General features: G+C 32.3%; 1 protein-coding gene and 1 pseudogene across 1 annotated transcript; one reads left to right on the top strand and one right to left on the bottom strand.

The window, feature by feature from the left end:
- Nucleotides 1–327: 327 nt before the first annotated feature.
- On the bottom strand, nucleotides 328–720 carry LOC143583461 (uncharacterized). The gene has a single exon (XM_077065764.1). The coding sequence runs from the start codon at nucleotides 718–720 to the stop codon at nucleotides 328–330; it is 393 nt and encodes a 130-aa protein (XP_076921879.1).
- Nucleotides 721–15,900: 15,180 nt separating this feature from the next.
- On the top strand, nucleotides 15,901–16,344 carry LOC143583459 (protein S40-4 pseudogene; annotated as a pseudogene).
- The last annotated feature ends 1,497 nt before the right edge of the window (nucleotides 16,345–17,841 follow it).

Genomic DNA, 17,841 nt, shown 5'->3' with positions numbered 1-17,841 from the left:
TTGCACGCTATTGGAACAAATCAGTTGATCAGGTGTTTGGACCGGCTATTCAGGCTCTCAGTTCACGACGCTGGTAGATGTATAATTGCATAATCTTCCATCAAATGCTTGCAATGGCAAGCTAATGTATGTCTTTTTTATGACTTGTAGCTCACTTGTTTCAGTCGTTATCGATAAATCAACGTTCAACTTTAACTACATTCATTAATCAGTGACAATTAATTGCATACTTGCATATTTGCATACATATATTATTCTAGATTAAGGAGGAAATGAAGAGTGATAAGACAAGCCGTAAATTGACTAAAACTTAGTTGTACTGGTACATTAAGCTGATGGTCTAACTGTACTATTATTTTTCCTGAAATTGGTCCGACGGGTTGTAACTACGTAGTAGGCACCCATGGCTAGGAGAATTATAAATACAAAACCAAAAATTATAGCAGCAATGCATCCGGCTCCTACTTTGGCCCGGCCCGCTCTGCTTTCATGTGCTAAAGTTGACTGAACCGTAGCAGCTACAGGCAATGGTGAGCAGTTAGAGTATTCACAGGAGTGTTGAACTCCCAGTTGTTGATTCGGGTGGAAGAAACTATAAGCAGATGGTGATAACGCAATTAGGTTCTCGTGAGCTAGCCCGTGTGGGGCCCGATCTTGACCTCCTAGAGTAGTGTAGAAGAGTAAGTTTAGAATGAGAAGAAATGAAGTTTTTTGTGTCATTCTTACTTTCTGGTATGTTGGTGTTCACTAAAAAATAATGTGGTATATATAGTGAATTGGTGCTTAGTTGTATATCCCTTAAATTCTGTGACATGCAACACTTTAGAAGAATGTGTGAGGGAACAAAATGATGAGTTTAAGTTGTAGGAATGAATGAATGATGGTAGAATGACTTTTAACACCCCCATTCTGTTTATAATTAGCTGTTTAGAAAGGGGCAGAATGGTCATAAGCAAATGGCATGTAGAAGAAGTCATGATAGTGTGTAATTATTTTTATTGTTAGTGTGAAACACTGAAACGCATGCTGGAGCTGAAACCTATGGCTATTTACTTATTTGTTTAGGCCTCATGAAAACATCTTTTTTCCCTTTAATCTGCACCTAACCTCTCTCACTTGTCTCTAAATCCTTGTGAATACATGGACCACTGCATTCGTCATTTGATTCGTTGAAAGCGTGTGGAGGCATGCTATACGTCTTCATTTCCGATTCAATTTGCTACGAAGATATAAGCCAATTGGCGAAGGGGCACTATTCTCGAATTTTCACCATGTTGTAAGCTGTCGAACCCAGTGGAGATGTTGTAACGTATTATGATATAATATAGCATGTTATTTGACTCAAAACCGAATACCCCTAGAGCACTCTGCTAAATGCTATTTATGTCATAAAAGCAATGCTAGGAAATATTCTACAAAATGTCTATATATAGGATATAAAATCTGTTTTTAAGAGTATTGTGCTTCCATGTAAAAGGATTCTTAAACCCTAAGATGGTTAATTTAAGCAGGAAACTAGTGAGGGCTGAGGACAACCTGCCCTTGCACACACATGCGTGGCTTGGGCGATAGGCCGCAATGCCACAATGCCACAATGTGACGTTTTGATGTGCGCCCTTTACACACTGTGAGCAGCCTGTTTTTGATAGGCTCAGTCAGAGATAGGTCAAATGGTTGCACATGCTTGTGGTTTATAGGGTCGCGATACAATTTAGACCTTTATATTTTCGCTTGGCTTGGTCAGAGACAGGTTAAATGGCTGCACCTGTATAGAATCAGTTTGTGGTTTATAGGGGTCGCTAGACCATATAGTAAAGCGGTTCAATTAACATGGTCACAATGGTTTGACATAAAGGGCAGCGTCGATATGTATGGTTGCCTTGGACGGTTGACGAATGGTTGAAAGGGAAGGATCACACGGTTCAATGAAGAGTCATGTTGGTTTGGGCCATAGGTGCCAACTATCACATGTTGGCGATTTTGCTATGTTCTTCGTTGATCCGTGAGCCGAGATATCGGTTGCCGAGAGCCATATAAGTTTACAAAGACGCCACCAACGAACCATCGCGTTGGTTTGGTTCAATATCACCCCGAAGGGGTTGTGACCTGTCAAGAATGGTCTGTATATATTATGAAGAGAACAGGAAAAGACCAAGACGTTTGATCAAAAGGGTACACGAAATCAAGTCACGATACAATCAATTAAGAGAATCTGACACAGCAGCTAAACAGCATATTGTCACTAACAGAATAACCCACTTGGTTGTTAACTCTATTTCTGTAATATGTACAAAAGAAATAACAAAAGTGATTTACTTGCAATTAATCTGAAATTCAAACATTTTATATTTTTCAAAATACTTCTAAATGTTTTTTCATGATTGTCGTATTTATATAAATATAACATGAAAAAACATTGTTCTTAATGCCATCTGGAGGTTGGTGGTGAATGATTATGCCACCACATAAGCATTCATATCCAACTCACCACATTATCTCTCTGTCTATGGGATTGCTTTTGATTTCTTTCTTTTTTAATTATGAGTGTTGATCACTTGATAAGAAAGTATCACTTCATTGTTTTTAAGACTTTGACAATCGGCATTGGACTTGAAGTTTTGTTTGTATTTTGTTTATTAGTTGTCTTATTTGTATTTTAAATGTAAACCAAGTATTTTATCATTGTATATGGTTTAATACATCATTTCCACCCACGCTGAACCCTTTATCACGTAAGTTGATTTTTAACAATCAGTTGATCTGAAAAATTGGTTTATGTTAATTCGTTTTTGAGTTTGTTATATACTTCAAGAAATTTGATCTGTGCAGATTATGTCGGAAAAGTTGGGTCACACGATGAATTTTCGTTCACGAACAAACTTCAAGAAATTTTATATATGCAGTTAACGAACGGACACAGACAAACTCGATTTCTTAATGGACAGACACGGACATGAATTTTCGTTTGGTATAGTGTTCGTAAACCGTCCGTTTATCCGTCAAAAGCTTAACGGACGAACACGGACAGGGTCTCATCCAGTCCGGTTCGGTTCGTGTACACCCATACCCAATATCATAACACCCTTATATCCAAAAAAGAAAAAGAAAACCGAAACTATAACATAACACACCGTCTATACAAATATATAAAATCTATTTTCTCCTCACGGGACCGCAGCTTGTGCTAGTGCATTCCAAATGTCAAAAGATTATGATTAAAAAAAATAATGGAAGCAAATTTCAAAATAGACTTCTTTTTCCAAGCAGAATTTTGTGTCCCACTACAAGGTAGTAGCCATTAATATCTGATCAAGAATTTGTCTTGTATTTCCGAGTTTAAGAGCATCTCCAAGTTGATGGTTTTTTGTAAGTTCAGATCAACGTGTGGATGTAGACGGACAAATGGAAACGGACTTCTCCATATGGTTGAAGTATGGTTGTTCCACTTGTTTGGTCCGTGAATGCAACCCCATGCGAGTAGGAGTGGTGGGACCCTCTCCTCTCACTTACAATAAATATTATATAATATATTTTTACTGAGGTTTGTGAAGACTTGATAAATAAAGATCTGTAAGTTATAACGTTAGAGTTGCTATTAAGTTATTTTTAATGAGAATGTAAATAGTATATTATTCTAGCTGTTTAGTTTTTAATATTTTTCCTGTTTATTTTATTTTTGAATATTAATCAACCGCTAAGATTTGAATCCGTAAATCATCGTAAGTTGAAATCATGATGTACTACTTTGTTGCATTAATAAGACCAAACACGATTCATGTGTTTACTAATGCCAAAGACATGAACCCTAACTCGGGCATACTTATCATCTTTAACTCGAAAATTATTGAGTTTGCGTGACTCGTTTATCTAAGACATACTAATTATTTGATAAAAGGGGTTAAATGAGTTAAATTTATCAAGTGAGCATCGCCTATTTAATTATATAGGTTAAATAATAAATAGCCACACACACAAAAAAAATGAATCCAAACACACTATCTTTTAGAAATAACAACGCAAGGTCTGATTACCTTTGTGTAATGTTAACGATCACCTCTATACATCAGCTCATTTTTCTTTACTTGTTTTCTTGTAAAAATTTATAGATCATGAACATCAGCTAATCTTAGCAAAAAGTGAACAAGCTAAAGTCTTGAAATTCATTTACTTTTATACATGCTTTTATTTCTTGAGTTTGTATTATTAGTGTAACGTGCAAACACAACTACTTTGATAGTCTATGAACATGGATTTTTTATTTTTCTTTAAAGGCCGATATATTATAAAACTAGAAGAAGCTAGGAACTGAGTATAGCGGGACTATGCGCATAGATAACAGGAGGAATTGTGATCGTTCATTTTCTATAAACGAAACATAACAAGAAAATGAACTCTTATATAAAGCATACGTTTAGAGAGATAAGGAGGGTAATATTTAGATTTTCCTATTTTGAAGAGTATAAATTAGTATTACCATTGACGGGGCTTATCTTTTGGTTCCATATCAACATCATGACAAGTCATTTAAGGAAAAAAATAATTCGAACGACTATATAACAAATATTGTCACTTTTATTATTATTCTTTTTCCATAAAAACTTATAAATGAAATAAGTAACGCTTTTATCATGTTTTTTCTTTTCATTATTGTCCTCAAATAAAAAGTTTATTGTCCACATGTTTGTGTTTTTTTCAAGTGTTATCATGTTTGTTCTCTTGTCTTCAATCATGTTATTATAAATTTATAATATTTAGTATTAAACAAATATGGCTTCATATAGCTATTTAATACAAACATATACAAATAATAAACTTTCAACATTATTTTTGAACGACTAACAAATAAAGTCCGTTTTTTTTAACGACTAATTTGGATCACTCACGGATCACTGGAGTATCATCGTGCCACTAGTGGTACCACGCGATCATATCCGCCATCAATTCAGGAGGAAACTCAATATTTGAGAAAAACCCCCTCTTGTGAGATTCGAACCCAAGACCTTATGATCATTAAATCTTATCCCACCACCAAGATACCATTGGACTAGAAGTCCGTTTTGGTAAATAAAGTCCGGTTACCTGGGGTAACCAATTGCAAACTATGACCGCTTACGTCAATGATCGCAAACAATGCTGGATCGCCAAGCCCATCACATCTTGTTCCAAGAAAAACCCATTACCAAAAGCCCACTACAATAACACCCAATTAAAAACAAATTCAAATTTGAGACTCTACAGACTCCGTCCCAAATCTTCATATCATTGAATTGGAAATGTAAAGACAATAATATACGATTTCCATTTTCATTGAATACAAAATTAACATTTGTTAAGTTTAACGTTCCCAAAAATTAAAAAATAATTACTTTTGATCTTTAGTCTTGGGGGTGGCGGCCAAGATGATGTGATAACAACACCTGTCAACAATGTAGTGAAGCCACTTAAGCTTTTGATTTTTTCGAACGTAATATAGCTGACCCATGGAATTAAATTAATGTTATAAAACCGCCCACTTCTTCTCAGCCACTCGTATATTTTTTGTATTCTTTTGTTATGTATTAACTCATTGATGTTTCGATTAATGTTTTAATAACCGGACATACGTGTCGGTCTGATACGTTAATTGGAATCATAGATACCAACATTATATCAAACACAGTTGAATCCTTCAATTTTGAATAAACTAGAAAAACCTTGTGAAAACAATAGCAAACTTAATTAAAACTAGCGAAAACTATTGATATCGGTCATCTTTTTAGTGGCTAAACTATTAAAAAATTAGGTATTTGATCGAACATATAAACAAGAGATTGAATAAACTTGTTTGGCTCTTTTATTATAAATCAATGAAAGCATGCAAATTACAATAGATTTAACAAATATTTATAGCAAACTCATTCTAATCCTAACCTAACTTAAAATGTTAGTCAATAAACAAGAAAAACGATTAAAAACTTTATTTAAAAGCTCTATGAATTTGCCAACGGCTGTAGTAACAGGTGATTAATTTCATCTTTTTATATGCTCTATGTTGATCATGGAGGAATTTTGAGAGCTCATTCCTCCGTTGTCCTATAAATCGGGTCAAGTTATTCTACAAAGAGGGACATAAGGATGAGAAAGATTTATAGTCACACAAAAAAAGACACTTAAAAAGATTTTTAAAAAAATCATAACTCAAAATTCAATATAAAAACTAAAAAAGTGAAAACACAAAAATGTTTCCACCGTCTTCCTTGTTTATAAAAAAAAGACACAATGTTGAGAGAAAAAAGATGATTATGTCTTTTTGTTTATCATTGTCTTTTGTACTTATTTTCGTAATTAATTGTGTCTGTTTTTCATAACATTGTGTCTTTTTTTCTTGATATTGTGTTATATTTTGTTCGGTATTGTGTTATATTTTCGGTCCATTGTTTCTTTTTTAATTATAATTGTGTCAATTTTTTATTTTCGTCATTGCGTCTTTTCGTCGGTTATTTATTTTCTTTTTATTATTATTTTTTTTTTTGTAACTAGAATGACAAATGAAACATTTGAGTTTTTAAATTTTTTTTTATTTATATTTTGAGTTATGATTTTTTTTTGAATTTTTTGTTGAGTGGTTTTTTGCGTGGCCATATTCCTCACACTTATCGTTTTTGTCTTTCTTTGTATTTTAACATTTCACAAACAGTTAAACTCTGTTTAATGATCAAATAAACTTACTAGATAACACTTATTAGTTCCAGTTAGTAATTATCCTAGTTTAAATATAAAAGTATCAATAAATAATTCGTCAAGAATTATCTATAACCCGTTGATCGTTTATCTTTAAAACTGAAGATTAATGTCTTCATAAACGTGCTTTTAAGAATCCTTTGAAATGTGAGCCATGTAAGCAGTTATTTCGACCACCTATCTAATGTCAATGGTTTCATAATTTCATTTATGAAAATCAAAGTCGTCGTCTTGAAAAGGTTATATTAAATTTGTGGTTTGTTTTAAACAACATACACGTTTTTTTTACTTTAATGCCCAATCCATAAAGTTCAAATGCATTATAACTATGCTTATATATGCTTAAAGTTTAATTTGTTTACTTATAACAATTATAGATTTTATTGTTATAACATAGGTATATATTACAAAATATTTACACCAGAGTAAAATTCCAAAGACAAAATAATAAAAATAAAATGATGATGCACATCAGGATGGATTTACTTGAACCAATCTCTGATGTCCTCTCAGAATTGAGGAGCTATAGGAACATATGATTGATTATTTTTGATCTTGTTAATTATACTTGATCTTCGTTCGGTCTTCAAAACCTTCGCCTCGTTCTTCCCTGATAGTGGCCAACCTCGGTGCACAAGATGGTTTCATCGGTGGGACAATTTGCAATGGTGCAGTCTCTAGTATAGATTTGGGTCGCACCATCCTCATAGATCTTGTCATGTCGTTCAACGTCATCATGTTGGGTTGGTACTAGGTTTGTATGTACAATTAATCTCTTTCTCTCCGACGAAAGAGAGAAATATGAAACCTAACTTTCGACGTTAAAAAGTAATTGATGATCACAACAGGTTTGAAGATGAATGAAGCAAAGGGTTCGAGTATTTATAGGAATGTTTTGATGGAACATCGATAAAATATCAACCATGAGAAAATATCTTAATTTCATGGATGGTCTAGAGGGAAACCAGGTGTTGAGTGTGGGGCTCCATTTTTGTTTCAATAATTCTTGATTGGTTTCAAACAAAATGAGAGAAAGGAGTCTTGTCATCTAAGCATTATTGTTGTGCAATGGTGTTTGATGAATGCCACGTGTACATATACGGTTTGATATTTTGGACAGCGTAACGGTGTAGTAAAAGCAGTGATGGTGGTGGAGGGTTACGGGTCAACGAATGTGGTCATTGGTGGTGATCAGTGTTTCAAGAGTAGTAGAAAATAGTTGCGATTTGTTGTTGCGTTTGAAGGTTGAAGATACTAAGAACAAACAGTTTTTAAAAAGATAACCATTAATAAACCTAAATACTTCTAATGATCCGTTACATATAAAACAGTAGTAACAAATATAATTGAAAATGTATGTTTTAAATAGCTTTTGCAAAAATTTTCATGAAAACATGTTTCAAATCAGAAACATGTAATAATAATGTGATACAATAATTGATTTTTTTTTTCTTTTGTTGTGACGTACACGTCACCAGAACATTAAATTTCGAGAAGTTTTTGTTGAAATTTTCTATGTAATTGATCTCGATATCATTAGATCTTTCTAGAACTGTAAAAGACAAAAACACTCTCTCCTCCTTGATCAGAACGATGATAAAATGTCGGGGCCTAGCTTCTTGGGCTTGTTTTAAAAATAAAATAAATTAAAAAAAAAAACATTAACCCACCAAGATTAAGTGGGGGCCTTATAAAAATGTGTCCATATTTTGAAAAAATGAAATCCTAGAAAAATTAATTAATGAGTTGTGACTGTGGGCTTATGCTTAACAGGTCATAATGTCATATTATGTGGCATATTTAAAACCTAACTTCTTTGTTATTGTTATATCAATTCGAATTTGGGTTGCTAGCCCATTTAAAAATTTATTAGCCCAATACTATATGGTGATTCGACCACATAAGTCTCTCAAGCCTCAATGTTTGTTAGAACGTGCCATTGAATTCAAGTGTAATAGACGAGATATTCGAACTTGGTATGGTTGATTTAAAGCAAACGACACGATTCTAGAGTTTTATGATGTACTATTTTTTATACTTGGTGACTGGTGTTTTCGGTTGGGAAATGAATGTGAGAAATCGGAGGAGTGACATAATTAGGGCTTGATTCCTTCTTTTAAATTATGTTTTTTTTTTTTTGAATATTTGGAAGCAATAATCAGGGATGAGGCATCTTATTTTATTATTTACATGCCACATATAACTTGCGATTAAAATGATAAGGTGATATTTTTTTCTTAGACCAGGTAGTTCAGTCCAATTATCAAAATTAAAATTATAAGATTATTAAAATGCTCCTAAATACACGGGTTTTTCCCCTATAACTTTACACCATACATTCCATTATGAAAATTAGAATCCATATCAACAATATAGATACCGTATATATGTCAGCAAATTATCATGAACATACAAGATATGCAACCAACACTATCACGACATCTTTTAAAAGCCAAATGTTTGTTAAGACATCATACAACACTAAAATTACTATCCAATTTCTTGAATAGGTGGCAACATCTTAATTGCATACCAACTACGGATTGAAACAAATATTCATATTGTGATCATGATCAAGTTGGTGACAATGATGCGCCTATTAGGTTCATCTCGATGAGCATAACCCATTTCAATTTTTCATGCGTCACCTACCTCAAATAGAAAAAGTTCCGGGTATATTATTTGAGCTCGGGTGTACAACAACAATGGTAACTCACTAAAGGTTTGGATGGTATTTTCGCTTATATGTCACTGGCGCACGTATCTACCTATTCTAATAAATTAAAATAAATGTGAACACTTGTCATGTTTTGGTTAATTCTTACAATTTTTTCCCTCCAAAACTAATTTACTCTAATATATGTAATAAATTAATAATTATTCACTTTCCTTTTACACTATATTTACATAATATCTATATATTTTTATAAATATAAATACTAACATATTATTTTACTACATATTTCAAAATACTTTGAATTTCAAAAATCAACAACAAATCATGTTTCTCAAATGAAAATTGTTTCGGGTTTTTTTATGAAACTTAAATTTGATATTATGGGTCAAAAGTTGGTAAATAGATTATTTGGTACAAATTAACTAAATTTAGGTCAAAATTTGTTACAGATCAAAAATAAAAATTTTGTGTATTTTTAAAAGTTTGATAATATAAAATAGACTTATCGTCAAATTTGTTATGGGTTCAAAGTGTTGACTTTGAAATATCAAAAGTATGAAAGTTAGAATTTTAAACATGATTCGGGTTTAAAATTTATTTTTTAAGGGTATTTTTTAAAATAATCAAAAGGTTCGGGATTTGGCAAACTGACTATTTTTCCCTCAACTATTAAAATGTAAGAAAAGACTGCGAACACTTTCGACATACCACCTCTATGCCCATTAATGCTTCTAACTTTTATCAGCTTTGAAATATTTATGTTAACATTAATTTTTCCTTCAATTGTGATCAGAACGTTGTATAAGAAACATGTCATGGAAAACTATTCTCAAATGAAACAAAATATTCACAAAATTGGATGGGTTAACATGTTATTTTTTATGTTGTCATTATGACAAAGTCGATAAGCCCTCTGAAACTTATCAAAATCTTTTTCATGGTGTAGCTCAGTAAAAATAGCTCTTGAAGAACATCCATTGTTACAATTTAATGTTCTACTTTCCTTTAATGAGTGGTAAATTGATAAATATATCAATAAAGGTGACGCTCCTTTTTGTATTTATACTGAGTGGTTAGAACTACTATCGTACGAGAAACTTTATTTTCGAAATTGGTTCATAACCAAAAGTCTTTCAATTTAATGTTCTACTTTCCTTTAATGAGTGGTAAATTGATAAATATATCAATAAAGGTGACGCTCATTTTTGTATTTAGACTAAGTGGTTATAACTATTATCGTATGAGAAGCTTTATTTTCGAAATTGGTTCATAACCAAAAGTCTTTCAATTATACATATATGGCACCGAGAATGAATTTTTCAATAGAAAGAAATATTATCGTGTACGTTTTTACATGGGCATTTTTTTATTAAGTTCATTTAAAAAAATAATTTTGTGATATAAATAAAATCAATTTATGTACAAATTGTATAGATACAATTTGTACGCTATGTAATTATTTGTTTTACTTATAATTTTATAATTTGAATTATCCCGTGTGTCACACCCCGACCAAAGGCGGCGGAACATGCCGAGGTGTAACGATTGTCCATAAGCACATGACACTAATTAAAGTGACAGTATTTAATAAACTCATTTCATTTCACAACATCGAAAATGTCACATAACAATTATCCATAAAATAACCATAAACAAGATATCACAAAATATGGCAAATTTGATATTGTTCATTTTTACTAATATCCTAAGGTCTTTGATGTCGTTTTCTTCACAATCATAAATCAACCAAGATGCAAACCTGCAACATTTCATAAAATAAAGTTTGTCAACACAAAGGTTGGTGAGCAATTCATAAGTTTAATCATATTAGTATATAATAAAGATAGCCACAAAACTTGCATACGAAACGATAAATAAAAGTGGTAATTTGGATAAATAGATATCGCTAAACACATTAGCGACACCTAGCTATAAGAGGATGCCAAATAGTCTAGGATTTTATAGCTATCGTTAATTGCATTACGTTAACGACGCCTTGCTATAAGGGGATGCCAAATAGTCTAGGATTTTATAGTTCCACCAACCAAAAGCGATAAACACATAGGCATATAAGAATAGAACACCAAATCGAGCAATTATTTAGGTAAAGTATACAACTACGTTTGTGGTTTAAGATTCAAATATAAAGCATTTTGTTGAATAAGTATGAAATGTCACCCCCAAAATAAAAGATGGAAAATGGGGTATGAAGTACTCACCTTCAAGTAGTAAAAGAAAGATGATAATTTGGAGATTTGTCGGAACGACGAGTTTAACGCACAATGCCTTAAAAGAAAAGAAGTCTTGAATTTAGAAAGGTTGTCTTGAAGGTCTTTAAACAAAATAAATGTTGAGAAATGTAAATAATTAAAGTTCAAGGTTTAAAATGTAACTATTTAAGAATTTATAATAATAACCCTTTAAAAATGTAAGTTTGCACGAAACCGGGTTAAAATATCTAACCTTAATATTTACTCAACCTATGTTAAGTAATAAGGTGGGTAAAATGTAAGAATGCAAATCCCTTTAGAATAAAGATACATGCATTGTGTTATAGGTGTTGGCTATTGTGTTTTTTTTCATTACCAAAAATGTGTTTATTAATTGTGTTTTCGCATAGTGTTTTTCTTGTTAAGATATTGTTTTCATAATAAAAAATATTGTGTTTTAAGATTACTTCATTGTGTTTTACCATAATTGTGATTCTCATTGTGTTTTAAGATTGGTTTTCTTCCATTGTGTTAAACATGGTTTTTTTTAGTGTGTTATTCTTGTCTTTTTCATAATTGTGTTTTTTCATTTATGCTTTTTCACGATAATACACAACCGATGTTCACTATCACTCACAATTGTGTTTTTGAGGCTTAAGTATAAAATTGTGTTTTAGAGTTTTAACATAGTGTTATTATTTTAAACCTTATTATGTTTTATATATAGAACAATGATGAAAGCATATGTTCTAGTCTTATCTCCAGTTGTGTTTTACCATTTAACACAAACACAGCCCTTGTCTCTGCTCGTACATCATCGTCATCAACAACCATCACCATGTCAACAACCCCGTTGCTACCACCGTTCACCACCACAACCTCTCGTATTCGTCGTTGCACCACCGTTTACCACCACCACTGTTCGACTTCGCCGGAAAATTGTTCTAACCGGAAAAAAGACTGGGATTAAATCCGGAGAGGTCAAGGAATCATCAAATATATCTTCAATTTAATCATAAAAACAGTCTGAATCATCAATTTTGCTATAACCAGATTTATATTGACATGGTTCCGCTCGCCGGAAAAGTGGATTCTTACAAAAGTGGGTTTTGTTAGATTTTGGTGTTAACTAAAATGTCCTCCTTCCTAGCCTTCTTACAAAAACTATACTTCTTATTTGAACCTAACTCATATTCCGTAAACATTCAGGTGTGTTAGTGCACCAAGCTGCAGCTCATTCACAAAATTAGGTTACAATAAGTAGATTTCTAGGAACAAATTTCAAACCTGTAAATCATATGCTATGAAATTTATCATTCTAATTTGCTCTCTATTCACTATTGTACTAATTATACCAACAAAAGCATTGCAACAACAAACGTATACATATCCAATTAAATTCTAAAAATTCTATATACATTTACTTTAAATCTTAAATTTTAAATTCTAAAAATTCTATATACATTTACTTTAAATCTCAAATTTTAACTTCTTTCTTTTTCAATTTTCTGTGCCTTCGTGTCTAAAAGACCATATTAAATTACTTGTTACGTTGTCTTCTGATGCATCTATATTCACATGTCACAATCAATGTAAAATATGATGACATAAAGTATGATTCACAAGATATATTGAAATAAATAAAATGTTCTAGTTGATATTTAAATCAAAAGCTGGAGTCATTATGTTTAATGGTTTGCTTTTTCCTAGCAAGATCATGTCTCCACTAAACGGGTGGGATCAAATAGACCATTTTATTATTATTTGTTAAATAAAATAATATGAAACAACAAATGAATTAATAGCTAGAAAAGTATTTTGTAATGAATAAAATAGCTGCAGGAATTACAGATGGGTATTAATGGCACCATTAAACAATTAATAATTTCCCTTAAGTTTAGTGACGTAAGTCTTAAGAAAAGAATATTTGGATTAAAATTATAAATATATGTACTATTTCGTAACTCCAACACTTTATATAATGATATTATCTTTGATATTGTTTTACTAAAATAACTTTATCTACTAATAAAAAGGGATGAGGGTGGGAGAGTAGTCATCCGATCTCAAACCATCTTTCACCTTTTGTCTTTTTTCACGTAGGCGTCACGCTAGATGTATATCATCTTATCACACCCATATTTCAAGCGTAATGATCTTATTGTCACAATCCATCTTTCTCCATTTTAAATAATAAAAATATTAAAAAGATAAATTCAGAATTTTTCGCAAATGTATTAATTTGTTATAGAATCAAATGGAATAGATTCCAAAAATCAAATTAAAATTCGATATCCAATTTAATAAACAAATAAATTAAATCAGGGACCCACCACCTATAATCATCTTCATCCTCAACCACCAATAGTCATCTTTATCCTCACCTACCTCGGGTTCCGGCAAAGCTTAATCCCCGTTGCTACCATCAAGCACCATGACCATAAGTGATCAGAAAATGGATGATTCAAGTGTATAAATAAAAAAATTAAACACTTTGTTACAAAAAAGAAAATAAAACTAAGCGGTTTATTATCATCAGTGTAGAGAACCCGCTCGGGATGGATTTGAGTGCAACCGATGCACCCAGGTTGGTGTCCTAGCGGTCCTTAGAGACCAAGCATAACTCACTCTGTGCATCGTAAGACAAAGAATATATAATCTCAAAAGGATGTTTTAATACATCAATTTTAAAGACTAAAATATAAAATAAAATAAATATAATCATACGGACACATAAGACGCTTTTCCAACTACACTTCTTCTATCTTCCAATATGTGTGATTATTTTTTACACAATGCTTGAGTTTATATCTATATCGTTTTTAACGATTGTGTGTTTTAAGGTTAACCATAGTCCTCCTATACACATTGCATGATTTGCATCAGTTAGAACTTTTGATTAGTTTAAAAAATAATAATAATAATAATTGTGGCCCATTTAAGAAACACCAATAAAAAAGGACAACTGTCACAACACAATGAAAGACCCAATGGGCTTCACTCCACGTGCCTTTTACAACGGGAACCCATCTTACGCATCCACCTGGCACAATAAGCGAGAGGACACGCGTCTCTATTTTAATAACCAGAGGGTCCGGAGTCCGGACCACAATGCTTCATTCACTCAACCCACAACAGATTCATTCCCCCACGCACCCTCGAGTCGCGACAAAACTTTTCTCTTTTTTACCCCTCACGACAATTATGTGTTAGCAACTCTGTAACGTGTCCGGTGAAACTATAGGAAATTTGGATAAGTTAAGGTAACAACCATGTGGGTGGGGGCCGCTTTACCCCCAACATATTACCCACAGAAAGAATATTAATCCTGTTAAATCTGAACAGGTGTTTTCAGTATCGGTCCAGACACATAACCCGTCTCATTTTGTAAATTTAAACTGTTTTTATTTGATCTGGCTATTATATTTAAGTTTTAAATTTAATGTTTTATTGTATCACTAGGTTATAAATTGATGTATTAAACATTTACATGAGTTGGATAATTAAAAAAATAGAATTCATAACTCTTTAAATATTTCTTATTTAAAAATATAATTCATATTACATAGGTTAAATAATGAAAGGGATGTGCAATCTATAAAGAAACCTTTATAAATGGAATTATAGAACTTGCCAAATCGCTATTTTTTTCTTTTTTTTTTTTGAACAACTAAATATATTATACAGTATGGAGGTTGAACCATTCATCACCAAATTCACATCCTAACCATCTTACCATCTCACCAAATAAAAATGGCCAAGTAACTATTACTTAATAGGATAAAGAGTGGTAAACAAAAATTATAAAACCAATCAAAAGAAATATGTAAAATTATTAGGAGATAGAAGCAAGAAAAAATGGGTCATGATACATTAGAACTTAACACATAAAAAGTTACTATATTATTGTTTTATAATGTAGTATTTAAAAGTAAAGAGATGATTTTCAAAAGTGGTGAACCGGTAAATCGGATCCAGTAGCAACCGGTTGAGAAGGCATATTTACGAGGATATTACCTAAAAGATAAGATGAAACTTCAACTACACATTATTAAACATTTATATTATCGCGTAGTCAGCAGTCAGCACAATCTTTTAATTCATACGTAAATTACCTCCCAAAGATTAAAACGCGTTCTTATTAATATGTTATCCCCCAAAAAAATAAAATAAAATATAAATATAGATACATAGAATAAACCTTATCCACTATCCATTCAACCCCTATATAAACAGAGCAAATAACCCATCACCTCTTTCATTCACAATTTGATTTGATTCATAACACTAACAATGGCGGCATCAAACACCTACTTCCTGACCCGTTATCTCTCGGGCGAGATACCCGGATCCGCCGGACCCGATTTCGAACTGGACGAATCGGACGTGTGGAACGTGTCCGTGTCGCCGGAGTCGCGTAAACCGATGGCGGTGACGAGGGTGTCGAAGCGATCGGCGGTGAAGCGGCGGGTGGGAGGAACGGCGGCGTCGGTGCCGGTGAGTGTGCCGGACTGGTCGAAGATTCTGAAAGAGGGGGACACGCAGAATCGAAGAAGAGAGAGTGACGATGAAGAGGATTATAATTCGGGTGAGGAGTGGGTCCCACCGCATGAGTATTTGTTGAGGACGAGAATGGCGTCGTTTTCCGTTCAAGAGGGGAATGGAAGGACGTTGAAAGGAAGAGATTTGAGTAGAGTTAGGAATGCAATCTGGAAGAAAACTGGATTTGAAGATTGATTAATATTTAATTTTTTTTTTTGGTTATTTTTGTTATCAGGACCTGGTGTGTTGATCCTTTATTTCTTGGATTGACATTGGAGGTGAGTTGGTAGTGATATTATATTATCATATTAATAATGATGATGTAAAGTTTCTGGTTTTTTCATATGATTTTGGAAATTAGTTTTGATGAAGTTTGAAAGTGTTATTTGGTATTTTGATCCGGGTTATATTCTTCACCATGTAAATATGTAATCCTTTTTTTGGTGTTTTGTTGTGATTTTTGGGTTGTAGTCCCCAATTATGGAAGAGGAGAGAGCATATGCAAGAGGATCTTAATCTTTACCTACTCAAATTATCTAACATCTCTATGATTATTATTTAAAAAATTGTTTTAGGATGAGTGTTGCGAGTGATTAATGATTAAGGATTCTAGGGTAGTTGATGGTATAAATAATATAACAGTGCATAATCAGTGAAACTCACGGTAGTATGCATGATTTGATTATTATATAACCATGAAACGCTTGTAGGCTTGTAGCAAGTGGGTAGAAGCTTAAATACGTAAATACGAATCAGACATTAAACGTTGTGGTGTTAAAATTACACCGTGCATCCTTTGATTTAGGATATTTTTTTATTTGTTATGATTTCTAGGGCCTATGAGAATAATGAAATCATTGAAACGCTCGTTCAGTCAAAAAGTAAACAGAGAAAGATTAACCCTGAAACCACATTCGCATATTTTGTTACATCGATACATATACACATGCAGGATCGAGCCGACGCGCCCCTCTTTAAAACGTCATATCCCTACGACATATTCAGTTTCTAACTTACATAAGGACTCCCTAACCTATTAATAACTCTAATATTTACATATCTAACTCACAACTTTGTATCAAACTTGATCACACAATTAAAACCAACATGAATGCGAATCCTTTAATAACTTATAGTGAATTTTAAAAAAAATGTAAATACTTCCGTTTTACTGTAAATGATGATGATAATTTAGTTTGAAACTATTAAAGTGATTATATAGGTAAATAGCTAAGTTTTGATTCTTTTAAGATTTATATAAATAACAAAATGATTAAAAGATTAAAATATGTTTGTTAATTTAAAAGGAAAATTAATACTCAAAATGTAAAATTTCTTGAGACTGTTTAGATCTGAGAGAGATCTAAGGAAGAATAACAAGATAAGATCCATTTTGATCCAAATATCCGATGTTGTTTGAACCTCTAACCAAACACATTCATCCATTTTATCACAAGTGCCTATCTTGCGTCTTATAATTACCAAACTTCCTTTTAGTTTTATTTTAAGTTTGGTTATAATTAAAGTGTTAAAAGGTTTTAAAGTGTATGTGTATATAATGTAGAGAATATGGTCCTCACCGTCTCTTTCTTCAGCATAATTGTCTCCTTCAATCAGCCATAGGTGTTTAGGTTTAGGTCCCCTAAAACCAATAGAGGAGGAGAATTATTAAAGATTCAATTTTAAAAGCCT

The sequence above is a fragment of the Bidens hawaiensis genome, unplaced genomic scaffold, assembly GCF_021521415.1.
Source record: "Bidens hawaiensis isolate Kalapana, Puna unplaced genomic scaffold, B.hawaiensis_p1.1 tig00032405_1, whole genome shotgun sequence".
Lineage (NCBI taxonomy): Eukaryota > Viridiplantae > Streptophyta > Magnoliopsida > Asterales > Asteraceae > Bidens > Bidens hawaiensis.
This window is presented reverse-complemented; position numbering and strand designations above follow the sequence as displayed.